We start from the raw sequence: 25,035 nt of genomic DNA on the forward strand, positions 1-25,035 counted from the left end.
TTTTGAGACAGTTAATTTAAGCCTTTTGCATACTTTTATGTTGGTTTTGATGTCATTGATGAAATCTGATTGTCCTTTATTTTTGGTTGTACTGTGAGTGCCCACTTCCCCCTAACAACTGCCTCATGGCCATTTCACACATCCAACCCTTTAAGATTCCACCTTCTGCAAACAAGCAAAGGCTTCAGCCTCTAATGGAGATAGGCGAGAGCTGTTTTCTGTACCAAGCATGTGCATAGACTTGCTTGCCTGCAAGAGAAGAGTAACTCCATTCATGCATGAGTATTAAACAAGACTCCTGTTTCTTCTTGCCCATAGGGCTCTCAGCAACCAGGGAATCATAGCAAATGGAGTTGGAGGAGATGATGATTGTTCACTGACTCATTCCCTTTCCCAAAGGGATCAATTCTACCTAAACTAACCCTGACAGCTCTTCCTCTAGCATGTGCTTAACAAACTCCAGCATTGCAGATGCCACAGCTTCTCTGTGCAGCCTAAGGGCTTCACCAGATGCTTGCCAGGATGTTTTCATTATTTATGTCCAGACAAAGAATTTCTGGGAGACCTCATCCTGCAAGATTCTCCATTCTGATTTCTATACACCTCACACTCTGCTACTCTTCTTGCCTTCCCAGCTCCTCTCTTTTCCTCCCTGCATCCAGAACTTGAGTATGGAACTACCAAGTGAAAAACTAGAAGAGGGATTGTTCATCCCTCCCAAATGTGCCATCCTCTGTCTCCCACTGTTTAACATTCCCACAAAGAGTGTTTCCACCCAAACACCAAGATACATGGAAAGCCACCTACGCATTTGAAGCAAAAGAATGGCATTGTATTGTCTCTGTTTGAACTCGTCATTTTCCTCCTGGTGGTAGAAAAGCTTCTTTAAAGAGAAGAATTCAACTGGACTGGTTGTGATAAAGACTGGGACTAGAGTCACAGACCCTTCCACATTCCCTGTGCTCTGTGTAACTTGGATTTGCAGGGTTTTGAGGGGTGGCAAAGCCTCTGCACTCCCCAGAGATAAATACCATGGCAAAGAATGCTATGGAAATGGCCAGATGGGATTTGCATCAGAGATCCCACTCTGTCTTGCTGAGCTAATGCAGGGCCTAGCCTCATTAGTGTTAATTACAAATGAGCAAAAGACATTCATGAAACATGAATAAAAATTAATGAAATTCTGTGATTCTGCTTAGACCTGGTAGGTTGCAGAGAAGAGGCCAGAAATAACACCTGAAACATGAATTTGGGGTGAAAACATAAAGGTGTTTCTCCCTGGACATGCAAGTCTTTAGCCAGCCTCCTCCTTGAACTATATCCCTTTGTAAATGGCAATTGAGCTCCTCTGGGATCAGGCTTGAATTCCTGTCCATATCAGAGAAGCATGCACCACAAAGGTAATGCACATATTTGAGATACTTAGAACTACCCTGGACAACCTGAGAGGGAGGGGAGCAGGTGAAAGTCCAACCACATGCCCCATTTCTCTTTCCATACGGATGCTCCCAGAGGCTCTGTCCACTTTGCTTTACTACTGTGCTGCTTCTCCTCCCCTCAAAGCCAAACTCTCCAGCTGAATTTTTCTCCAGCCCTTAAAATACATTCTGAGATGCCATAAAGGAGTCCACTTGCAATGGAAAAGGGAAAATCCTCTGCAGAACATAACCCTGCTTATGCTCCCTCAGGTGACCTAAATGACCATGGTAGAAATCTGTTAACTGGTTCTCAGCCACCTCAAAGCCTCAATAATAACTCTTGAAACGCAGCATTTACAAGGACCCTGATAACAGTACAGGATGTCTGCTTTCAAAAGGTGAGACTCCGGGGGCTGTGAGGACAACTCAGCTATCTTTAGTGGTAGAAATAAGCTCTTTTGTCCCTCCATTCTGCACCATAAGCAGTAGAATTCCAGATACACCTGGTTCTGTTGTTCTTTTGAACCACCCAAAACTGTTGTAAAGCTACTGTTGGCTCAGGAGCATTGGCCATATTTTGGACAACACTGATACCAAGATGGTGAGAGGCTGACCTCAGATGGAACACCACCATGTTAGGTGCTGTACAATCACACCATAATATATGGGTCCTGTCCTAGGGAACTCTTAGCAATAGAATTAGAGAGTAATTAAAATCTGAAGGGACTAGATCAGGTTTCTCAGCCAAATGCTTAATATTCCCGAGGATGGAAATCCCACAGCCTCTCTGGGTTCCTGTTCCAGTGTATACTACCCGCATGCTGGAACTGGCTTTCCCAAACAGACATTAGATTCTAATGAGAGGCAAAATCATTGGTGAATTAATTGCTCAGGCATGGGCATTGCAAGCAATGAGTCACTGCAGGAGACTGAATGCTGTCTCCAAGCCCTGGAGTCACACAGAGCCCCTGCTTGTGGGTAGGAGCTGGGATAGGCAACCTGGGATAACAAACACCAGAAATGACAGATGAAGGGATATTCACAGGATGAATGGAAAGGTATTTAGAGTCTGCTTTGGTAGTGACATTAGATCATTTATTAGAGACACATTAAGGCAAGATATTTATTGCTCTTATTATTACTGGAGAGCCTTGTGAAGACCATACCAGGCAAGGTCTTACACAAATGCAGGACCGAGAACTATCCCTGCCCTGAGGAGTAAGAGGGAAGGGCCTAATCCTGCAAAACCCTTAAGCACATATATAAATGCCTTTGCAGGACTTGTTCCCTTAGAGGCCATCACTAATGACACATGCAAATTTTGATGTCAAAGGGTTTGGTTGTGCCAAACCGGACCTTTGTGATGGTCAGTGGTCACCTGAGTGAGAGGGGCAGATGAGAACAGGATGGGGAGGCAGAGGGATAGAAAAGCCATTTAACCAGTTCTACATGTCTTTCCCCTTTGTAAAAGTACAGTATCTTGAATCACTTCAGTTATTCTTGTGTAAATTTATCAGAGGAGATCCCTATTTCACTTCCAGTCTTACTGGCTGGCTGGAGAAGGTGCAGTCAGGAGGAGCAATGGAATATTGCAAGGGAGCTTTAAAACTGATCAACAACTTTGAATATAACATTGAAGCTGTGACTAGGTCGGGGTAGTGGTCATTGCTTTTTTTCCTCCCCATTTATAATGTTTGATGCTTCTCAGATCACCTGGGAAGGTCCCACAGAAACACACTTATTTGGAAGGGGGAGAGGGAAACCAACCAACTGAACAAGCTGTAATTATTTAAAGATGTAAAAAAATATATATTATGAAGTAGTATGGCTACCAATCCATGTAACTTCTACACCTTTAGAACTAATGGAAATAAAAGAATGACAATAAAAGCAGAAGGCTGCTGCTTGACTCTGACTACACTCATGGGCTTCTTGGAGAGGGCTGGGGGTAAATGAGCCCATATGAACTACACCTGGAGAAGGGATGGTGCAATGTTCTGCTCCAGGGAGCTCATAATGATGGAATTACAGAGTAATTATGGTCAGAAAGATGACAAACACCAAAAGTGACAGAGCCAACAACAGGGCAGTTCAAGGCTGGGTACGATGGGGCCTTGAGCAACCTGGTCTAACAGACAGAGGAGTTGGAACTATATATACTTTAAGGCTCCTTCCAACACAAATTATTCTATGATTTTAATACAAAGGGAGAAAAGCACTATTTAGTGCTTTTTTTTTAGTGCTGCACGCTTTCCGTGCAGCAGGTAATCCTCTGAGCACAGGGGAGAGGAGAACCCCCCCCCCCCCCCCCCCCCCCCAAGGCACTTTAATACCGACTTCTCCTCCCAGTTCTCACTAACACAGCTCTGCATAGCAGGCTGTTGGCCAGCCTCAAAGCTGCCAGCTGTACGCAGAAACACCCTTACACCAAAAACACGTCCCAGCAAGCGCCCTGCTCCCGGAGAGGATGGAGGCGGCTGGGCACAGCCCTCCTATAAGCACCGAGCCCACCTCCAGCCAGGGCGCTCAGCATCCCCCGCTACCCAACCAGCTCCCAGGCACCAGCGCAACTGACAGCGAGAGTGTGACCAGCGCTTAAGGCCCTAAACCCTGCCCATTCCTGCACCACCAGCCAATGGGGGAATTCTCTGCTATTTAGGAGGAGGGTCTTCCCGCTCTCCTATAGCGGTAGGAAGGCTCTGGCTGCGGGAGGTCGTGGTGAAGCTGGGTAAGTGGGTTGCGGTGGGCGGTGGAGCTGCTGTGGAATGTGGGGACAGAGGAAGGGCTCTAGAGCATGCAGGAGCAGAAGGGGTGCGTGCTGTGCTTCCCCACATGCATACACAGGGTGGGCCTGGGGAGGGGGTTGGTTTGAGGGCTGGATGCAGGAATGTGGGGATTAGGGGCACCCCCACCGCACTGCGGAAACACGAGGGTGGGAACTCTGGATGCGGTTGTTTTGGAGAGCTGCACGTTGGTGCCTGGCTGAGTGTGCGAAGATGGGAAGCACTGCATTCCGTGCACCCTCTGCACGTGGAAGGTGAAGGCTGTGCCTTGCAATCACTGCAGGAGCCCTGTGCAGGGGGTACGGAGCCATGCTGGGGCTGCAGTCCCTGGGTGCAGGTAGTGCTGGGTTAAGGCAGGCGAACTGGAGTGAAAGACTGAGCTTTATTCCTGTATCCCCTAAGGTGTGGGGTGATTATTCACAGGCCTGCTACAGTTTCACCCGGAAGGGGTATGTATTGTGCACATGAAGGCTTATACAGCCACACTGCCTTGCCTGCTCCTATTGAGGGTATGTCCACACCACACTGCAGTTCATAACCCTGTTGAGGTGGCTACTGACTTAAATGCCCCTTTTGGGGCTAAGAGCTTCTTGCTGTGGTGGGAGTGCATGGCACTGAAGGCTTTGGTTCACAGTCACTGAGCTGACACAAGTGTGGGTCTGTATCTGAGCTAGCCCAGACACTGGAGAAGCTGAATGCTAGTGTAACATGGGAATGCCCCCTCTGATGAGGGACCATGCACAAGATTGCTGTTGATTTTCACATCAAGCTAAGAGCTGTGCCTGGTAACACAGAGCCTTGTGGCTAGGTTAGAAGCTGAGCCTCCGGTCAGTGCTGGTACCTGGAATTAGTCTGCAGAGGAAACTGGCACTGTGGGATGAAAGCCAAACTGTGCTTTCTTTGTCCTAGAGCCTTGTACACCCAATCCTGGCAGAAGTCCCCACTGCAAGCAAATGTGGCTGGGATTTCATGCCAGAAATAACTCCTTATATATTGTGAGTTCCTGGAGGGACTTACAGGATGCTGTAGGATGGCACTGCTTCACCTCCCTCTCATACAGCATCTTCTGATCCCAAATGCTACTGGTAGAGCATATAAATGCTCCCGAGCCCCCTGTGCTGTTGCAGTCAGTGGGGTGAGCAGCTGGTAAAGTAAGCGAAGCAGATGAACTAATTCCAGTGCTGATCAGGGAGCAGCACTTGACATGGTGGCATGGAAAGGACAGTGCACTGGCCTGTTCTGATTTGTTAATACCTATACAAGGTTGTGTTCCCCCTTTGTCCTGGAACATCACAGCTTTAACTGTTAGAGGTAGGTGAGCTCTCATTTCTGGTGAGGAGAGAGATGCTAAACAGTCTAGTTTAAAGTTCTCTGACTCCAGGGGAACCTGTGGTAGGAAAGAACTTGTGGAGAACCCCAGGCCAAATGCCAGTTTATGAAGCAAACAGCACCATTAGAGCAGGTTGCTCAGGGCCTTATTTGATTGAATTAAGAATATCCCCAGGGGTGGAAATTCCCCAATATCCCTGGGCCTGAAATAAACCTGTTTCTCTTCTTTGACTTTGGCACAGTGTCTAGAGAAGGAAGGTGGGGGTGAGGAAACTGTGGCAAGCTCAGCCTCTGAGTGGTTTTGTGTACTTGTGAGGTGCAATTTTCCTTCAAGTCTAGGGCACTCAGTGTGAAAAAGACCTGCTATTCCCTCAACTGCTTGAGATGCCAGAGGGCCCATCCGTGAGGAAGTTCCAGCTGCTGACTTCCCCTTTTGTGGGACAAGTGGTGGTCAAGGTGGGGGGAAGCAGCAGGAAGATCAATGTGAATGACCTGAATGCGCTGAGGCTCCAGGAGTCCCAGGTGAGCAGTACTAAAGATGGACTCACTGGTCCGTGACAAGTCTGAGGCAAACACCATTGTCCTGCATGAGTCACAGAAGGTGCATAACCTGAGAACACCAGGCTGGTGTTTGAGGTGGACCATTGCTTTGTTCATAGCCGGAATAGGTGCATGTGACCAGAGAGATGTGAGCACTCATTCTGGAGTACTGCTCTGTGGTGCAAAGTTTAGGATCAAGGTTACTGTGAGGAGAGGCTGTTGCAGTGATGTGGCTGGACATGGGGATGCCCAGAAGTAGTTGCAGTTTTGAATCGGTCATGTTAATGCACTGGCTCTGTGCCTTTCAGGGGATGCAGAGTTAGTTTTGTTTAGAGCTATTTGTAGATGAGAGCTGATCTCTTCAGTATGTGGCTGTCAGAAGCAGCAGCCTTGTTCCCCTCAGCTGTGAACTTGCACAATTGCTCCCCTTATACCAGAGGGCAGGATTTTTACTGTATTGGGTTGAAATGTCTACACTGTGGGTGCTTGTGAGATAGTCCCACTGGGTCAGTCCTGCTGAGGGCTTCACTTTGCTGACTTCCCTCAGGTGATGACTTGGGCTTGACTGACCAGGTGCTAGTGCAGCTTCACCTCTGATTACATGATAGTCTCAGCCAGGGGCACAGATACAAGCTGTTTAATAGTCATTTGTGGCTAGGCTGTGGTTTCAGAGCCAACTTTGAGTTAGTTCATCCGGTCCTGAGACACTTGAGGCCAGCCCAAAGTGGGGAGGCAAATGAGAAGCAGTGGTGACAGACTGATCTTTGCCACTAATGTCTGTCAAGGGGTGTTTCTTTGGCCTGCAGGGGCCTCTGGGAGGGCCTCAAGGTGCAGTGGCATTGGAATACCATGTGCTTCGTGTAGACAAAGAAGGGGTGCTGCGAGAATGACTACAGTGTTCAAATGCTAATGAATCCCATGTTCAGGAGGGGGTGATGTGCCTTCTGTCTCGAAGAGGTTGTAGAAAATAGTCACTTGTATGGAAATGGTGAGGGGTTCCATGAATCCTCAGTACATCCCATGTTTTTCCTCAGGTTCATGGGAAGAACTTGTACCTGGCATTTGTGGCAGCTGGAGAGTCCTTAGGACCAGCTGCAGAAGAGACAGTGGTGCAGGGAGAGGCTGCGAGCACGGCAAGTCCTGCTCAGGGAGGGCAGGGACAGGTTTGTGTTCCACAGACACATCCCCAGGAGGAGGAGCTGCAGGAACCTCAGCACTCAGGTTCTGAAGCACCAGAAGCAGCAGAGGGTCCAGGCAACTGGCTGTGCTTCCACTTCAGCTTGTTTGGCAGCGTTCGGGCAAATGAGTTCTCAAGGGCAAACAAAGCCAATAAGAGGGGGGACTGGAAGGATCCTGCACCCAGGTATTTAATGGAGCCCTTACTAACTCTGCTTTCTCTCTGTGTCTCATTCTGGAGAGGCACTCTCTGCCTTGAACTAGATGTGTGTGTGGATGCTCTCAGCCCTGTCTTTACACTGATAAGTCTTAAGATAAGTAGGCAGGAGAGATGGAATGAGTGGTTGTGTGGTGTGTTCAGCCAGGGAATCCACGGTGCATTTGTGGTGTGCATGCTGCCTGTCAGCCTGGGGATCATAGTACCCTCTCAGTAAAGGTTTTTGTTCAAAGAGAGAACTCTTAGGGTGCCAGACTGAATCATCTCCTGAAAATGCCAGTTTCTCACAATTACATGCTTTAAAAAACAGCATTGGGTAAATAGCCTACATCTGGGGTGGCTGGAGCCACAGGCTGAAGCGATGCTGTTAAAGGCAGCAGTGTTGAAAACATGGGCTACTCTGTCCTAAGTCCCAGTGGAAGTGTCCTGGACAAAGGATAAGTACAGGAAGACAGTATGGACTCTGCTCTTGTGAGCTGTTTACCCCCGAGTGGTTAATAATGCACAAGGTAGGTCTGGCCTTTGTGGTGTCCTTGTTAGGGACACACTCCATGCCCTCCTATCCTGCAGTCTTTTGAAGGATTACTTGATTTCTGTACAAGTAGTTCCAGCATCAGATGCCCTGATTTGTGGACCCTACTGCTGGAGCCCTTGGTCATCTGGCTTGTCTTGGGGAGAGCTGAGGTGCTGATGTATCTTCCTGTCTGCTGCTTCTCTTGGCTAGGGACCATAGAGCAGCAGAATGAACAACTGTGTGCAAGTTGTGTGGGTTCACAAGCAAGTTTCCTGGCTGAAATCATTAAAGAGGCTACCTTGTATTAAGGTGATGGCCTAGAGTGTTGGAATGCTTGCTGTGACCCTGTGCATACAAGCAAGAGTGGTGATAAGCTGTCGGGAAGGAATAGCTGGACTTAGGGTACAGATTTGATTCCTTCTTAAACTGTGGCAGTCTTCCTTCATGGGGGCCTGGTACACGATGCCTCCCTGTCTTTCATGAGGATTGGCAGGCATGTGTGAGTGCTGATGCGTTGCTGCGTGCTTCTCCCTAAGCTTACATCATGTACAGGCTCTTTTCTCATCCCCTGGTAGCTTTTCATTCCATTGCTGTCTTTTCGTACGCCAAAAAGTTTCTTCAGCCAGAACAGATTATAACAAATGGCTCAAGGATGTTTCTGAGGAGAGACTTGAACTTCTCTGCTATTCCCAGGCTGGTTCTGTACTTCAAGAGTGGAGGCTTCCTTGTTTTCTACAACTGCCGAATGTACTGGTGCTCCTCTCCAAGGGCTGATCCTGCTTCTGACATCCTGTCTGGGGAGTTCCACCGTGGCCAGGCACTGGATGCCCTACGCACACCCAATCCCATCTGCTACACACTCTTAGACCAAAGATATTTTTCAGGGCTGGGTGAGTTCCAGGGCATAGTGTCCTCCAAGAGATGGAGGAAGGTGGGTGGTATGTCTGTAGATCCAGAGCTGCATGTGTTAGCCTCCTTCTCCTTAGTTTATGGTTTCTGGCTCATCCAGCTGAGGGTGTGTGTTGTTCTTGCTGAGGACAAGGCTTGCAGCCTGTAACCACAGGCTTCAACTATGTGGGTGCACTGTGTGAGTCCAGTGGTGCAGTGCCCTGTGAAATGTCTTGGTTTGGGTGATTGGATTGGCTTGTACTTGTTGAAGGAAAGGTCTGCTTCCAGGTCTGTGAGAAGAGAACATCTTCCAGTCTGATCCCACCTGTAGGTCCACTCTTCATATGCCACCTCTGATAATGGGAATGGTGTTGCTAGCTGTGATCTTTGAGGCAGAAGTTACAGGTTGGAGTTATAGGTCTGCATCTTCTTGGTAAGAAATATCCTTATTGTCTCCTTATTTCTGACTCTATCCAGGGAACATCATGAAGAATGAGATCTTGTACCTGGCGAAGATCCATCCATTAACACAAGGCACTTTCTTGGCCCTCTTGGATCTGGAACGTCTGATTGACTGTGTCATTCAGTTCAGCTCTGACTGGCTGCATGACAAGCTGCACGGAAAAAAGCTGCACCTTCAGATATATCAGAAGGAGCACTGTCCTCTTGGGCATGCAGTGATGAAGGAAACTCTTGGACCATCAGGTGGCTGGAAAAGACTTACATGGTGGTGTCCTCAGTGCCAGCCTGCAGTGCTATCAGGTAATGGGGATCCTTCCCCAGGCACAGAGTAACCTGCCCTTGTGTTTCTCCTTTCCTGGAGGGTGTCTCTTGGTTGTCCTGGGAAGGTCTTCATAGTTTCTTTGAGACTGTTGAGTTTGCTTTTCAAGGATAGAGAGCTGGCAGAGTTGAGTGCTCAGTGGAGGTTACAGGAATCAATCTGTGCCTCTGGATGCAAAAAGGAAAACAGTTGCACGTGTCTGGGTTTTTGTTACAGTGACACAACAGTGTGAACAGAAATGTTTTGGTCACTCTGGACTACAGTGAATGGAAAGCATAGGAGGTCAAGCAGGTGATTCCTGGGATCTCAACAGCTCCTACCCCTTGGCCCTGCTGTGGGTGCAGTGGCTTATGGTGGAGTTGGTGGAAAGGAGCATATCCCTCTGCCTAAACAACTTGATTAACTTGGTGGTGGGTAATCCTGCCTCTGTGCCTGTGTGCTGGGGTGTGGTTAGGTGTAATTAGATGTGACTGTTCCCTCTCTCAGTTTTTGCATGAACAGCTGCCTCCATCCCATGGGAGAAAATAAACCTCAGCAGTGCTTAATGGAGTCATCTCTGCCCCTGCAGGTTTTAGTTCTGCGGCAAACTGCCAGTTCACTTAAAAATAAATAATTAAACATGCTGTGCTTGTGACAGGGATTGCATAAACCTCATTGCCTCCAAAATAGCTTGAAAGCAGAAAGGTTTGGAAGTAGGGATGGTGTGATCCCTCCTTTGTTGGGCTGTGTATCTGTCTGTGGAGTAGGCAGGAGCTGTTGCTGTTCACTCTCTCAGTATTTGGGTTTATTTTGACACTAGGTTGCTGACTCGAAGAATAAAAGCTGCAGTTAGAACCAGTGATGTTCACCTGAAGTTCAGTGTGTTATTTCTTGGTAGTTTCTTGCCTGAAAGCTGAGATGTACAGGGGAGTTCCAGCATTTGTTGCTGCCCTGTAGAGGATGGAACCAGCTGTTTTCCCCAGCTGTGTAAAGGTGGGTCAGCAGCAGAACTGTTCTTGTAGAATCACAGAATGAACTGGGTTGGAAAAGACCTTGAAGATCAACAAGTCCAACCCTTACCCCAGCACTGCCAAGTCCACCACTAAACCATGCCACTGAGGACCTCATCCACAGGGTTTGTGAACACTTCCAGGGACAGTGACTCCACCACTGCCCTGGGCAGCCTGTTCCAGTGCCTGACTACTGTTTTGGAGAAGAAATTGCTCCTCCTATCCAGTCTAAACCTTCCTTGTGCAGTTTGAAGCTGTTACCTCTTGTCCTGTCACTTGTTGCTTGGGGGTTAGTCTCCTGCCTCACTACAACCTCCTTTCAGGCACTTGTAGAGAGCAATTAGGTACCCCCGAGCCTTCTCCAGACTGAATACCCGCAGTTCCCTCAGCCATTCCTCATCAGACTTGTGCTCCAACAACTTCATTGCCTTTCTCTGGACCTGCTCTAGTACCTCAATGTCTTTCTTGTAGTGAGGGCCCAGAAGTGAGCACAGCATCTAAGGGCATGTGATCTACAGGTGGCCTGCACATCAACAGGGTGTGCTGGAGTTGAGCCTCTCAGTGGTAGGCTGTTTCACAGGCTTGCACAGCCTCTCCCCTGTGACCTGTGCTGCCCTTGAGATTGCAGGTTATGGAATTGATGAATAATCCAGTTAATTGGGTTATGGTGCCAAGGGAGAGGGTTAATGTCACTGCTGAGCATCTCCTGCAGGGTGTCAGTGCAAGCCTGGAACCGAGACACGGTAATGTCAGTGCCCTTCTGAGCCAGAAAACAACACACGTGCAAAACCACCTCCAGCAGATGAAGCTTACATTGTTAAGGATGAGATAGCAGCTCCTAGGTGCCTGGAGGGTACTAGAGGCCAGATTGGATGGGGCTTGGAGCAACCTGCTCTAGTGAAGGTGTCCGTGACCGTGGCAGGGGGTTGGCACCGGATGGGCTTTCAAGTCCCTCCCAACCCAAACCATTCTGACTCGCGGTGAGCCAAACGCGCAGAGCCGGCAGCGGTCTGGAGTCCCAGCTCACAGCAGGCGGGGGCGATCCTGCCGGGCAGGGGTGGCTCAGAGCAGTGCCGCTAGGGAAGGGGACAGGAGCCGCCTCACACCCGTGAGCACCTGCGGGGATGGAGCGGGGATGGAGCGGGGATGGAGCGGGGATGGAGCGGGGATGGAGCGGGGATGGAGCGGGGATGGAGCGGGGATGGAGCGGGGATGGAGCGGGGATGGAGCGGGGAGGCTCCGCAGCTGCTCCTGGCCCGCCCGCTCCCTCCCACCGCCTGCCCGCTTAGCCAGCGCCGCGCCTGTGGCGACGCGCGCAGCCACCCAATCAGCGCTGCCCGGCCGCCGTCACACCAGCCTCGCCGCCGTTTTATTGGCTTGCGCTCCCCTGGTGCGAGCCCCCTCTGCCAATAGGCGTGCAGCCGGCCCACCGAGCGATGAGACGAGAGCGCTGATTGGCGGAGAGGCGGGGCAGAGGCGGCCTCTCCCGGCTCCGGTTAAGCGCCGGTGTGTGGATAGAGGGGGGCCGGCGGGAGCGCGCTCGGCGGTGGTACCCATGGAGCTGCTGAAGAAATGGCTGGGCCACCCCGAGGACATCTACAACCTGCTGCGGTTCAAGATGGGCGGCTACCGCACCGTCATGCCCAGGGTCGACCCGGTGAGCGGGACGGGGTGTGATGGCAGGCGGGGGGAAGCGCGTCGTTATCAGCGTCCATCGGGCGGTGCACGGTGCCCGGGGGCAGGCGTGGGATGCGGTGCTCGGTGATGTGGGGCCAGGACGGGGGGTAGAGGAGGAGGGGAAGGGTGAGGGGGGGCTGTCATCTCCCTGCACGGCAGCGGCGTTGCCGTAGGCAGCACCAGCCCGGTGTCACCCGTGGGCAGCATTGGCTCCGTGTGCCCGGCGCGGTATCGGAGCAGCTCGGGTGTTGCAGGGGTTCGGGCCTCATTCATTGCTCGGGGTCCGGTTATCGCACCGGCTCCTGGTTTCCCAGCAGCGGGTCTTGCACTACCGTGCATCGCACCGGTTGCAGGCGACGCACGGGCCTGGTGCTTTGCGTGGGATCGGGACTTTACTCTGCTCCTGCTCTCCGCAAGCACCGCACGGGCTCCGGGCACCGCACTAACCCGGTGCCACAGTCTCGGTGCTTCCCGTGCATCACAACGGCTCCGGGCACTGCGCGTCCCGGGTGCTCTGTACCGGCTTCATCCATCCCGTGCGTTGCATGGCTCCGGGCATCACATGCCCCGGTGCTGCACTAGCCTCTAGCTTCCCATGCATTGCTCGGGGCCGGTATCCTGCTTGCATCGCACCGGCTCCGGCCACCTCACGGTCCGGATGCTCTCCATGCATCACCAGTCCTCGGACGGGGCGGGCACGGAGCGGGTTAAGGGGCGGGCAGCGGGCGGTTCTGGGGGGCGGAGCGGGCTGCAGCCCCCTGCCACCGCTGCTGCCCGCCCCGATGGCGGCCAGCACCAAAGCGGTGTCCCTCTTGAAGCGGGCTCTGGCCCTTTCCCCATCCCCACCGCGGTGTCCCCCTCGGGCTGTGGGGCGGCTGCGGGGCAGCGGGCGGCGCGCTCAGCAGCGCGGGGTCCCTGCGAAGCCCCCAGCCCCGCCGCCTGCTGCCCCCCGCCTTCATCCGCCCCCCGGCACTGCGCTCTGCCCGCAGGACTCGCTGGAATGTGGGCTCCGCACCTGCTATCGGTACCTCAACCAGACCAGCCGCAGCTTCGCCGCCGTCATCCAGGCTCTGGACGGAGAGCTGCGGTGAGCGGGGGTCCCGGGCGGGAGGCTGGGGATGGTGGGGGGGGTAATGCACCTCCCGAGCATGCAGGGTTCCCCGGGAGGGGTGGGTGCGATGTCTGCCCAACACCGGGGCTCCCTAGGAGGTGGTGGGTGCATTGTCCCCCCGCTAATGCCTGGGTTCCCCATGCAGTGTCCCCACATACGGTGCTCTTTATCTGAGCCACCGCGCAGCCCTCCCTCTTCCCCCCTGTGCCTCAGGGGTGCTGTGCTCAGCAGCGCTGGTTGGAGATGCTCAGGGCAGCCCCACCCCGTGCAGCGGGACGTGGGGTTTCTCACGTCCAAGATGCCTATCACACACGCCCCACTCCCAGCCCCGTTCCTGGGGGCTGGCACTGCAGCTCCTCGGCCAGCAGATGGTTAAACACAGCGGCTGTTCCTGTGATGTTAGTGATACCCTGGGAATGTGTCCTGGCGGTGCCAAGGCTGGGCTTTGGGAGGAGGTGAGAAACATTCTGGGTCTGACCAAGGGTCTGCATCCTGCCTGAAAGATGCTTTGGGTAGCAGCTGCCTCAAAACCTGTTCAGTCATCGGGTGGGCTTACTGCACACTTCTTTTTTTGCTGCACAAATATTACTGTTGCGTGCAGGAAAGTTTCTGACAGTAATAGGAGCGGAGGATGCAAAGCTCAGCTGGCCTGGGGCCTCATGGTTATATATATATGCTCTCCATAATTCCTTGTATTTGTATGGTGATTACTGACTTCAGTATATAAGTCTCTTTTCAGTTAATCCCAAGCTGGGTTAATCATCAAAATGGGGAGTTTCTGTACTGGATACATCTGATGATGTGGATGTGGCTCTGCTGAGTGGTTGTAGGTGCTGTACACTGGGTTAGCTGTTGGGTTTCTGAGCCCTGGTGTGGCTTTTGGGATGGTGCCCCATAGCAGTTGTCCAGTGTTTATGGAATGGTGTTTGTAGCCTGTTTTACAGGAAAAGCAAAGAAATGCAGTGGTTTGGCAGGGGATGTGTGGAAAGGTACAACTGGGGCCAAGAATTAAGCTTTTTTTTCCATGCTTGGTACATTAGCTAATGTAGAAATTGGAGAGAAAAAAAAGGCTACCCAATAAAACATCCCGAATCCTGTTGGCAATGTCAGTAAGTGATGTGCTTGCCTTCATATTCCTTTGGTTGTCTTTCTCATCTCTCATTTCTGTTCTTTAATCCTTGCTTTGCAGCTTGCTGGGATTAGGTAGATATCATCCCTCAGGCACAGAAACTTATGCCTGGCATCCTAGAAATGCCATTGCCAACCTAGGGCTGTGCAGGGATTGCTGCTGAAGTACAGCTGGCTCTGTAGTGCGTCAGAAGAAACTCATTTTCGAAACACAGTGGCTCTACAGAAAAGTTAAGGACGAAAGAGGGAAATGCAAAATAGGCAGCATATAGAAATAAGCAGATCAGCAGCTTACTGAAGGAATTAGTTTTGCTGGATCACCTCAAAGTGAGAGGTGATCATTGTGCTTTCACTGATGTTAACCCCACTAGGGAGGTAAACTGAACCTATGTGGTTATAAACTACTGAATACCGGCCTCTGTTCTTGCTGGCTGAATGAGCTGGGGGTATAGGGTTCAAGCACTGAAACAACCACATTGTGCTGACAAACACAGCACTGCTCGGGGTCTGCTCCTGAGCACAGTGTCCTGGGCCACAGCCTGGTCCCCTCCCCTGCCCCAGCTTTGTCTGACTTCTTTGGAGTGAAATCACCTTGTTGGCAGGCTCCTGCTCCCTACTTCCAATCACTGCTCCCAGGAGAGCTTCTGTGCATGCCCCAAGGACTGCTGGAAAACAGAGAACTTCTAGATGAGTGCTTGGAGCCATGGTTCCCTGGCCAGGGTGTTAGTACTTGAGTTAAATGTCTGGTTCCTTCTTGTTTATCTTTCTTGGCCCCATAAACAGTGTGCTTTGTTGGCCAAGGCCCTGTCCAGCCTGTTGATCCATGCTTAGGGCATTTTCTTGGAAGGTGGGAGGCTCAAAACTTCAGCTTACATCAGCAGCTGAGCCAATGTCGTAACTTCTGGTGGGGGCAAGGAGTTAGGAGACAACACCACAGTTCCTCTCCTGGTGACAGAGCAGAGGGATGCTCCTGCCTTGTCCTGGTGCCTGTCCCTGGGACCCTTCAGCATCAATCCCTGCAGGTTCAGCTGCTCTGTGGAAAGGACCAGCTTTGTGGTGGTAGAGGGTGAATGTGGTGGCAGGGGGAGAGGAGACCTCCTCACCTGGGAAAGGGGAGCTGCACCTAGGAGCTTGAGCCCCAAGATGGAACCAGGCTTGCTGTTGGGAAGTAGACACTTCCAGTTCTGCAAAGGAGAGGTAATGCCAGAGTTTTCTCCTAGCAGTGTCACACAGGTTTCCTGTTGAAGTCTGTGTGGCTTTGGTTAGCCCCTGTAATCCCCATGGATCTCAAGTTGGAGCCCAGCTGGGATCATGGTGCTTGGGAACCCTCCAGCGAAATGGATTGCTGCGGGCAGACCATGCTCAGTGCATAATTGTTTTTATGATCTTACATTTCATGGAATCATAGAATAGTTTGCATTGGAAGGGACCTTTTAAAGATCATCTAGTGCAACCAGACTGTAATGAGCAGGAACATCTTCAACAAGATCAGGTTGCTCCCAAGCCATGAATGTTTCCAGGGATGGAGCATCTACCAGCTCTGTGCTACTTGTTCCAAGGTCTTACTGCTGTAATCATAAACAATTTCTTCCTTTCATTTGCCCAAATCACCACAGAGCTAAATTCAGTATATGATAGAAGCTAGGGATGGATATAAGGTTTGGATGCAGAAGTGGGGTTAAATGAGTGTTTCAACTATGCTGGAGTTACTGCTTCCCTTGGCATGGTGTCAGTGTGAGAAGTACTTCTGGGGTGGCCTTCCAGGTTCTGCTCTGCCTTTCTTGGTTGCTTTTGAAAGGGGGTAGGTGTCCTGGGCCTTTGCCTCGTGTCACATGAACCTTTGCAGCTTGGTTGAAATGGAAAAACTCAGTTGTGCAAAAAAGCAGGAGAGCACGAGAGAGCTGCTTGTAAACACTGGGTGTGTATTTTGGTGGAGGCATTAAATAGTTTTCAATTAAGGAAAAGATGCCAAATTTAACAGTATTAGCTCCAAAAGCCAGTCAGTTTTCCCTGGCTGGTTAATCACCGCTCGCGTGGTGTCATTCAAGAAGAGCAATGCTTTTGCCTGGTAATAAGCATTTAAGCAGTCCAAGCTAGTTTCTGTTTGTTAAGCAATTAATAAATGCATCATCTCCTTGATGTATCATTGTGCTCATTATTGCTAGGGGATTATTTTATGTAAGTTGTAGAGTTGGAGCCAGAATTTCTTGCCATCAGGACTTTTGTCTTTGCTTCAGCAGCAGAAGTGTGGAGCCCGGATGGGGAAGACAGGAATGGGGAAGGCAGAGGCAATGGGATGGAGAGGGGAAGTGGCTTTGCAATAGCTTCCTGCTGGGGTGCTAGGATACGTGGGCTGGTTCCAGTGTCTTGCGTGTGGAGATATAAAATACAGGGTGGTTTTGGCTCTATTCCAGTCCTAATGTTCCTGTTTCTTAATGTTCCAGTAAGGCACCCCAGGCAGGATAAAAGGGTGCTGGGTGCAGAGAAGGGGAGGTGATAGGGAAATGACACCAGCTTTTTCCCTTCCTTATTTTGCATTTGCTTTTCCCACTAAGCTAACTTCAGGCTCTGTCCTTTGGGTTCTAACGAATGCTGGCCTTGCTTGCAGGGTTGGATCTTGCTTGCAGGGGTGGATCTGGCAGTGCCCTGCTCAGGGAGAACGGGCTTTTCCCTTCCCCAGTGTGTGCATCTTAGAAAGCCAAAAGCCATGCCATAATTTCCTGCAGAGAGGAAGGGGTTTTCTAATGCAGCTCTTACAGCAGTCAGCCCATAGGAAGTTTGTGTGGAGGCACCACTGTTGCTCAGAGCACAGGTTCAAGGGGATGATGAGCAAGGTAGGTGGGTGGTGCTGCTGGTGGTGCTTTCCATCCCTAACGTGCTCCTCTGACCCTGGGATGTGAGCAGCATGTTTCTAATGCATCTGTTTTACTTTCCTACACTGCAGGGGACAGTCACTGTCCCCATATGAGGGCTGGGGAAGCTGACATCTGCGATATAGTTGAAGATATCCCTGCCCATTGCAGGGGAGTTGAGCTAAGTGACCTTTAAAACTCCCTTCCAACCCAAACCATTCTATGATTTGGAGCAGGAGGGAGTGTATGTGGGCATCCCTTGACCAAAGCAGTACTGTATCACCTGAGATGTTAGAGGGAATTTTGCTGCAAGTGCTTCTATTTTCCAGAGGCATTAATAACCTGGCAGTGCCAATGTGTATTATAGTGAGCTTTCAGTGACTGCTGAAGGCTGTGTGGTTTAATCTAAGCTATTTGTCCTGCCTAATAGGCAATCCCAAGTAAGGGATTGTTTTTTTTTTCCTCCCCCCAGACATGCCGTCTGTATATTCTACCTAGTTCTCCGTGCCCTGGACACTATAGAGGATGACATGACCATCAGCTTAGATGTGAAGGTCCCAATGCTGCACGAGTTTCACTCCTATCTCTACCAACCAGAGTGGAAGTACATGGAGAGCAAGGAGAAGGACCGGCAGGTGCTCGAAGACTTCCCAACGGTAAGGAATCTACCTCCTTGCTTCAGCTGCCTTGTGTCACCTTTTTGTGCGCTGTGTCTGCCTATGCCTGCTGAGGTTGTGCAGTCCCTGGTGAGCCCATAGTTCATCACTTGCACATGGGGGTGGATGCAGAGCTGGAGTAAGAAACCAGAGTGCAACTCTGTGACAGAGTCTGGCTTTGGAGAAGTGCCAGCTTTAAAAAGCAGCTTTTTGCCTCCCCTGTTGGAAGATTAAATGACCATCACCTTGTGGAGAGTGTTTTGGATTGGGCACTCTGCATTACCTGGGTTGGGTGTCCTGTACTCTTAGGAGAGGAAGAAAGCTTCTCTGGCATTTGCCTTATGGATGGACAGCACTTGTGGTGGTCCTGCAAGATCTGCTACAGTACTCTGCTTGCAGACCTTTGCCATGTATATGATCACAGAATGGTTTGGGTTGGAAGGGACCTTAAAGCTCATCCAGTTTCACCCTTCTGCCACAGGCAGGAACACCTTCCACTAGACCAGGTTGCTCCAAGCCCCATCCAACCTGGCCTTGAACACTGCCAGGGATGGGGCAGCCACAGCTTCTCTGGGCACCCTGTGCCAGGGCCTCACCACTCTTACAGGGAACAACTTCTGCCTAAGATCTCATCTCCATCTCCCCTCTGTCAGGTTAAAGCCATTCCCCCTTGTCCTGTCCCTACAGGCCCTTGTCAAAAGTCTCTCTCCAGATTTCATGTTGGCCCCTTTAGGCACTGGAAAAATTAACAGTGTTTATTGCACTTTGTTGTTATGACTTGGTGTGTATGTGTTATTCACTTGGGCAATGTGAGTTCATGTTCAGGTATGATTTGATCCTAGTAATGTTCCATAGAGGTGTACTCACAGGTTATGCTTCTCTGTGTAGTAAATTGAAGCAACTGAGACAGAATCAGAGTCAATATGCTTATTTTATAGACAGACCATTTTACAGGGCAAGGACATGCCAGCAGCTGTGGATAGAATCAGGAGGGGAGCCTGTACCCATGCTGGGGTCTGAGCTGTAATCAGTCAGACCACTGTCATTATGCTGTCACAGGTGCCGGGCTGGCTGTAGTTACCCACTATAAATAAGTAATACAGTATTAAATAATAAATTAACAGTAAAAACCCCTTAGCTTAGCACAATAATAGAATAAAGCTTAGCACCACAAAACACAATGCTCCTCAGTGTTGGGAAGGGGAGGATGTGCTTTTTTATTTTCAGTGTGAGAGCAACTGAGTCATGTTAGTGAATATGCAGAAGGAGGATTTCACACTCTTTAAGTTGTTTGGTGCCTTTGCAGTTGTGCAAAATGCACACTGTGAAGTCAGAGCTGGAGAGGGCTCAGGAGAGCAGAGTACCAGAAACCTCCCTTGTCTTTCCCTGGTTGCTGTGATGGAATGCTCTCACAAACTACAAAAGAGCCCCCAACTGTGCACCAAGTGTAGCTACTTCTGTGCTGCAACTCTGGGATGATACCAGTCAAGGCCACTGCTCCTTCCCAAAGATACTGCTGTGTCTGATCTACCGCCAGAGACTCTACTGAGAACAGACGGAGCCTGTGCTTTAAGGGCCTTGAAATGACTCTTGGTTGTGGGAGTTGTCCTATATCTCCAGCCAGGGTGGGATACGAGCCTCATAAACAGCCTTTTTCTTATTCCTTCATAAATGTTGAACCCTGCTGGCTTTTCCTGATGCTGTCCTTTTGTTTTCTTGCTCGTGGTGGTTTGTGCTGCAGATCTCCATGGAGTTCAGGAACCTGTCAAAGGTCTACCGGGATGTGATCTCAGATATTTGCCACAAAATGGGTGTTGGGATGGCAGAGTTCTTGGAGAAGAAGGTGGACTCTCAGCGTGAGTGGGATAGGGTAAGTCAGCCTGGACAGAGGAGTGGACTGAATGTAAGATCCACCTTGTCACTCTGAAGGCATTGTTGTGGGAAAAGGGTTCAGCTGGATGAGGAAGACTGTGGGCTTGGAAAGGCTTTGAGAGACTGCTGGTCCTGTGGGTAACAGGAGCATAGCGTTGCTTGTTGGTGTTGCCCATCAGCATGTGTTTGGAGTGACCCACTGCATCAGCTTGTTCCCCTTTGGGTGGTTCATTTGGCTGGTGGCAGCAGAGTGGCAGCTTGGGACATGGTGAAGTGTTTGATGGGTATGGGAAAGCTGAGATGTCCCAGGATGGGCTGTGAGAACTTGCAGAACATGTACTCTCAATGACTTCTGAGCATCAGTTTTGTAAAGCTCACTGCAGTAAATAGTCTGTAACTGCTTCTTTTATCTTGTTTTGTTCCTTCCCCTCTTGGTGCCTCTCAGTATTGTCACTACGTTGCTGGGCTGGTGGGGATTGGCCTTTCCCGTCTCTTCTCTGCATCAGAGCTAGAAGATGCTATTGTTGGACAGGACACAGAGCTAGCGAACTCCATGGGCCTCTTCCTGCAGAAAACCAACATCATCCGGGACTATCTGGAAGACCAGATGGAGGGGAGGGAGTTCTGGCCCAGAGAGGTGAGGAACACTGTCTTAGGGTGAGGTTCCTGCTATGCCTCTTCAGGAAATGCACTGAGACTGAAGGTTCTGTTGCTACTCTGATACATTGAGTTGCATCCTCTCATTAGAAGAATTCCTACTGGAATTTCCTCTGAAATACCTGAATCCATTTTTTTCCTCTGAAGTTGGTGGCCCTTGACAGTCTCTCACACTTCTGTTGGAGAACTCTAACGGATGGAGCCAATCATCCATGCTTCCCAGGATATCCGTCTTAGGAAAGCATTATATGGTGGGCAGTGGAAGGTGGACAGCTAAAATTGTACTGTCTCTCATGTCCCTTTAGGTCAAAGTTAACAGGAGAGACTTTATGGTCTGCTTTAATTTTATTAAGATCTGACAGTAAAGCTGTGCTGCATAAGATTGCTGCTATTGATTGTACATCTTGATAATAACAGTTCTTGTAATTCTGCTATCTTCCTTCTTTTCTTGAGCCTAGTAAGCCCTTCAAGGCTTTCGTGGGTCTCTGGTGGTTCATGCTGGTCTCTCAGACCTCAGAGTGTTATTGATGTCACTCTTACAGCATGAATGTACCCTCCAACTTGTGAATCCTTATCTTTGCATTTAGGTTTGGAGCAGATACGCAAAGAAGCTCTCGGACCTTGCCAAACCAGAGAACATCGATATGGCTGTCCAGTGTCTGAATGAGCTCATCACCAACGCCCTCCACCACGTCCCTGATGTCCTCACGTACTTATCCCGCCTGAAAAACCAATCTGTCTTCAACTTCTGTGCTATCCCCCAGGTAAGTTATGTTTTCAAGTGGTTCTTCATCATCTGCAGCCCAGCTGATGAGAAGTTGGAGGTGAAGGATGTTATGTATCATGTTGATTATTAGCCTGTTTTATTCTCCGTCTCTTCTCTCTCTTCCTTCCTTCCTGCTACATACTCTTTCTGCTGCTGGTGAGATTGTGACTCCTCTCCACAGTGTCTTAGCATCAGTTTCAGTAGAGCCAAGGTTCTCCCTTAGCAAGGTCCTCACAATGTGGTAAGGGCTCTTTGTTTTTCTCCTCAGGTGATGGCTATTGCCACATTGGCTGCCTGCTATAACAACAAGCAAGTGTTCAGGGGTGTAGTGAAGATACGAAAGGGGCAAGCCGTCAGTCTCATGATGGATGCCACAAACATACAAGCTGTCAAAGCCATCATGTACCAGTATGTGGAAGAGGTAGGTTGAGCAGTTTGAGTAATTTCTGGCTGTTCCCATCCTCATTCCTGGTGTAAAACTGGGAAGACACATGAATCTGTTAAATCCTCTCCTTACATCTCTTAGTTCAGTGGTGGCAGGGAATAGTGACCTCGAAGTGGTTTTGACCTGGACCAAACTGGGTGCTAGGTCTGAGAGGCAGAGACTGAAGTCCTGCCTTCCTGATGGAGAACCAGAGTAGTCAGCTCTCACAGCACCTGGGCTGAGCAGGCACAGAGGACCTTTCCCACAACACTTCTGAACAGGTTGCATCATCTCCCTATGGGCTGCTTGAAAACAAGTGAACACTCTTGTTTTCTTGGTGTCTGTACTTGCAGCTGGCAGGATGATGTGGTGGTTGTAACAGTAAATAAGGGCAGCTCTTTACAGGTGCTTAAAGCAGTGGGACTCCCAGCTTGAGGGTACTGTGGAGGTTAAAAGTTCACAACTGGTGGTTGTTTTCAAGGGAAGATAAAATAGCCACTCAAAACCAAATCCAGCAAGAGGTGTTAAATAAAAAGGCATTATTTCTGCATGAGGGAGACCTCAAAACATGGGTTATTAGAGCTCCCTTTGTGGGCTGGCCAACCCCATGGCAAGGGACACCTCAGCACCCTAGCCAAAAAGAGGGTCTCTGCTCATTCACACCTCCCTATGCCCCATGCAGACAAGTATCTCACTGCAGTGAGGATTGCAGGGCAAGAACCCCTGGTTCTAACACTGCTTGTGATTGAGAGATTATGTCTGATGTGGTCCATCTCCCGTCATGGGGTGCCCTCAAGAGGATGCTTGGCTTAGTGCACTTCTCAAGGGAAATGGATCTTGGCCCTATCCAGGCATCACTTGCAGCTGGTCCTTGCTCCATGGCAGTCCACCACTGAGGCTGTTCTTGAGGACATGGTGGCCCTTAACTTTTCCCCTTCCACCCAGTCGTCCTGTTTGCATCTTGAACCTCGAGTGGGAGCCGTAACTCCTCCTTCCTCCCTCCTCCCCAGATCTACCAGAAGATCCCAAGCACAGACCCATCATCCAACAAGACGCAGCAGATCATCACCTCCATCCGTGCCATGAGCTTGCCCAGCAGCCCCATGGCCTCACGCAACCACTATTCTCCCATCTACCTGTCGTGTGCCATGCTCCTGGCCGCGCTGAGCTGGCAGTACCTCAGCACCATCTCCAAGGCCACCGAGGACTATGTCCAGGCAGGAGAGAACTGATGGGCAGAGGCGGGCGGGGGGAAGAGATGGTCGGACATGGGCAGCGGAGGTGGGAGGCTCCTCATCCCTGCTGGTGGGGATGGCCGGGCATCGGGGTGCCATGGGGCCTGGATGGTGATAAGGACAGGACATTGGTGAGCTGTGGCCCCGGGGCAGTGGTGCAGCATGGCCAGGCTCCGCTCCTCACTGCCCTTGCCGTCTGCTTGGATGGTTACAAGCACTAATTGGAGTCCTGCTGTTTGGGGTTGAAGATTTTTTTTTTCCCTTCTTTGCTGTTGGATGGTTTTCCTGGATCCTTTTCTTTTTGGTTAGGATGGTTTAAAATACAAACTCCAGTTGCCTCTTCCCTTTCGCTTGAGATGTGAGACACCCTTTCCAGCTCAGAGGTGAGGAAAACCACTTGCATTTTGCCACCCTTTCTTTAAGCAGCCTCTTCCCTGTGACCCCTGGTGCCTGCTCCACACTGGAAGGATGCTGCTTCGGCCAGGAGAGCAACATGCTTCCTCACCCAGGGAAAAAGCTATGGCCACCTTCTGGCCCTCAGCCCAGGCTGGTTTACACCCTGCAGCCTGGAAACAGAGGCAATCTTTACATTTCTGTTCTTGTGCTGAAGGAGGCTGCTCGACTTGAAACAAGCCCTTTTAATGTTAAATACAGAGGAGGGATGCTCTGTCCACTTTAATGGGCTCCCAGCTGAAAGCCACATGTTGCAGCTTCCCTGCCCTCTAGCAGATGGTACCCTGCACTTGCAAAGCTTCGTGTCTGAGCATGGGGAGGTGGTTAAAATGAGAAGGGAGCTGCCTGCATAGTCCTGAGCTAATAACCCCATGCCTGGCTCTACTGCAGGCTCTGGGCTCTGCAGCATGCTTCAGCCAAAGGGATGTGAGCAACATCATCCCAGCAGTGCTGGGTGCCTGTGCAAGGCAGGAGGGTGAGGGTTTGCACTGTCCTGTCCCTCATGGGATGTGTTTTGAGGGCCTTGGTACACTGGCTAGCCTGAAAGGCAGCAGCAGTCCCTGCTATGGGCTCGGAAGGCTTGAGCCACTGAGACGCCAGGGTGGGTTTACCTGGCCTGCTTGGCTCTGGCTTGGGATGATGCTTTGGGTTAGACTGATGTACAAGCAGTGTTCTGAAACACATCAGGACAGACTTCCTTTGAGAGGAAACAGCACTTTAAGAGCAAGTGTTTTCCTGGGGTGGATTTTTATTATCAGGGTCCCTACCCAACCCCTGTAAATGCTGCTTTGCCTTTGTGAAGGGAAGGACAGCCCCTGTCCTGGTGCAGGACAGAGCTCTTTACACAGAGCAGTTTGGTGCCTGTGTAAGGCCAAGCCCCTGTGGCCAGACTGTTACTCAGAAGGAAAACCCCTACTCCACAAATACTGATGTAGATAGTTTTAAGCTGTTGTTGAAAAGAAACTTGTGGTAGCTCTCTTTTGTGCAGCTTCCCATCTTGTTGGAATTAAAGTTTACTTTGGGAAAAAACAGTTTGGTCCTTTTTTTAGCTGTCGTTTCACACTGGTACTTCCCCACCATGCCACAGGTTGCAAGATCTCTGCTATGATGAAATACACATCAGAGAATCACAGGATGGTTTGGGGTGGAAGGGACCTTAAAGCTCATCCAGTTCCAATCCCCTGCCACAGGCAGGGACACCTTCCACTAGACGAGGTTGCTCCAAGCCCCATCCAACCTGGCCTTGAACACTGCCAGGGATGGGGCAGCCACAGCTTCTCTGGGCACCCTGTGCGAGGGCCTCACCACCCTCACAGGGAACAACTTCTGCCTAAGATCTCATCTTGGTCTCCCCTCTGTCAGGTTAAAGCCATTCCCCCTTGTCCTGTCCCTACAGGCCCTTGTCAAAAGTCTCTCTCCAGATTTCATGTTGGCCCCTTTATGCACTGGAAGCTGCTCTAAGATGTTGCTACTTCAGGCATCACAGTAAAGCTTTATTTGCCAGACCCAGAGGAGTAATTTTAACCAGACTGGCAGACAGCTTTTACTGTGCCTTGCACTGCCCACAGC

At 50.5% G+C, this 25,035-nt stretch overlaps 2 protein-coding genes across 3 annotated transcripts; both read left to right on the plus strand.

Annotated features, from left to right (window-relative positions):
* Positions 1-4,084: 4,084 nt before the first annotated feature.
* On the plus strand, positions 4,085-10,466 carry NEIL2 (nei like DNA glycosylase 2). Of its 2 annotated transcripts, XM_031046693.2 has the most exons (5): positions 4,085-4,146; positions 5,865-6,052; positions 7,105-7,433; positions 8,671-8,867; positions 9,343-10,466. In XM_031046693.2, exons 2-5 carry the CDS (start codon positions 5,915-5,917, stop codon positions 9,657-9,659), a joined length of 981 nt encoding a protein of 326 aa, XP_030902553.2. In that variant the 5' UTR covers positions 4,085-4,146; positions 5,865-5,914; the 3' UTR covers positions 9,660-10,466. The 2 variants fall into 2 exon arrangements, with proteins under 2 accessions (XP_030902553.2, XP_005146540.2); XM_005146483.3 differs by lacking the exon at positions 4,085-4,146 and having other exon boundaries at positions 4,577-6,052.
* Positions 10,467-12,190: 1,724 nt separating this feature from the next.
* On the plus strand, positions 12,191-24,495 carry FDFT1 (farnesyl-diphosphate farnesyltransferase 1). Its single transcript, XM_005146405.3, has 8 exons — positions 12,191-12,292; positions 13,302-13,399; positions 17,876-18,059; positions 19,801-19,929; positions 20,377-20,568; positions 21,176-21,352; positions 21,623-21,775; positions 22,789-24,495. The coding sequence occupies exons 1-8, from the start codon at positions 12,191-12,193 to the stop codon at positions 23,008-23,010; spliced, it is 1,257 nt and encodes a 418-aa protein (XP_005146462.2). The 3' UTR covers positions 23,011-24,495.
* The last annotated feature ends 540 nt before the right edge of the window (positions 24,496-25,035 follow it).

The sequence above is a fragment of the Melopsittacus undulatus genome, chromosome 3 (assembly GCF_012275295.1).
Source record: "Melopsittacus undulatus isolate bMelUnd1 chromosome 3, bMelUnd1.mat.Z, whole genome shotgun sequence".
NCBI lineage: Eukaryota > Metazoa > Chordata > Aves > Psittaciformes > Psittaculidae > Melopsittacus > Melopsittacus undulatus.

Coding starts and splice junctions, on each gene's coding strand:
- NEIL2 (XM_031046693.2), top strand. CDS start 5,915: ATGCCAGAGGGCCCATCCGTGAGGAAGTTCCAGCTGCTGACTTCCCCT. Junction 7,434..8,670: donor TGGAAGGATCCTGCACCCAG/GTATTTAATGGA, acceptor TGCTATTCCCAG/GCTGGTTCTGTACTTCAAGA. Junction 8,868..9,342: donor AAGATATTTTTCAGGGCTGG/GTGAGTTCCAGG, acceptor GACTCTATCCAG/GGAACATCATGAAGAATGAG.
- FDFT1 (XM_005146405.3), top strand. CDS start 12,191: ATGGAGCTGCTGAAGAAATGGCTGGGCCACCCCGAGGACATCTACAAC. Junction 20,569..21,175: donor GGGAGTTCTGGCCCAGAGAG/GTGAGGAACACT, acceptor CTTTGCATTTAG/GTTTGGAGCAGATACGCAAA. Junction 21,776..22,788: donor TGTACCAGTATGTGGAAGAG/GTAGGTTGAGCA, acceptor CCTCCTCCCCAG/ATCTACCAGAAGATCCCAAG.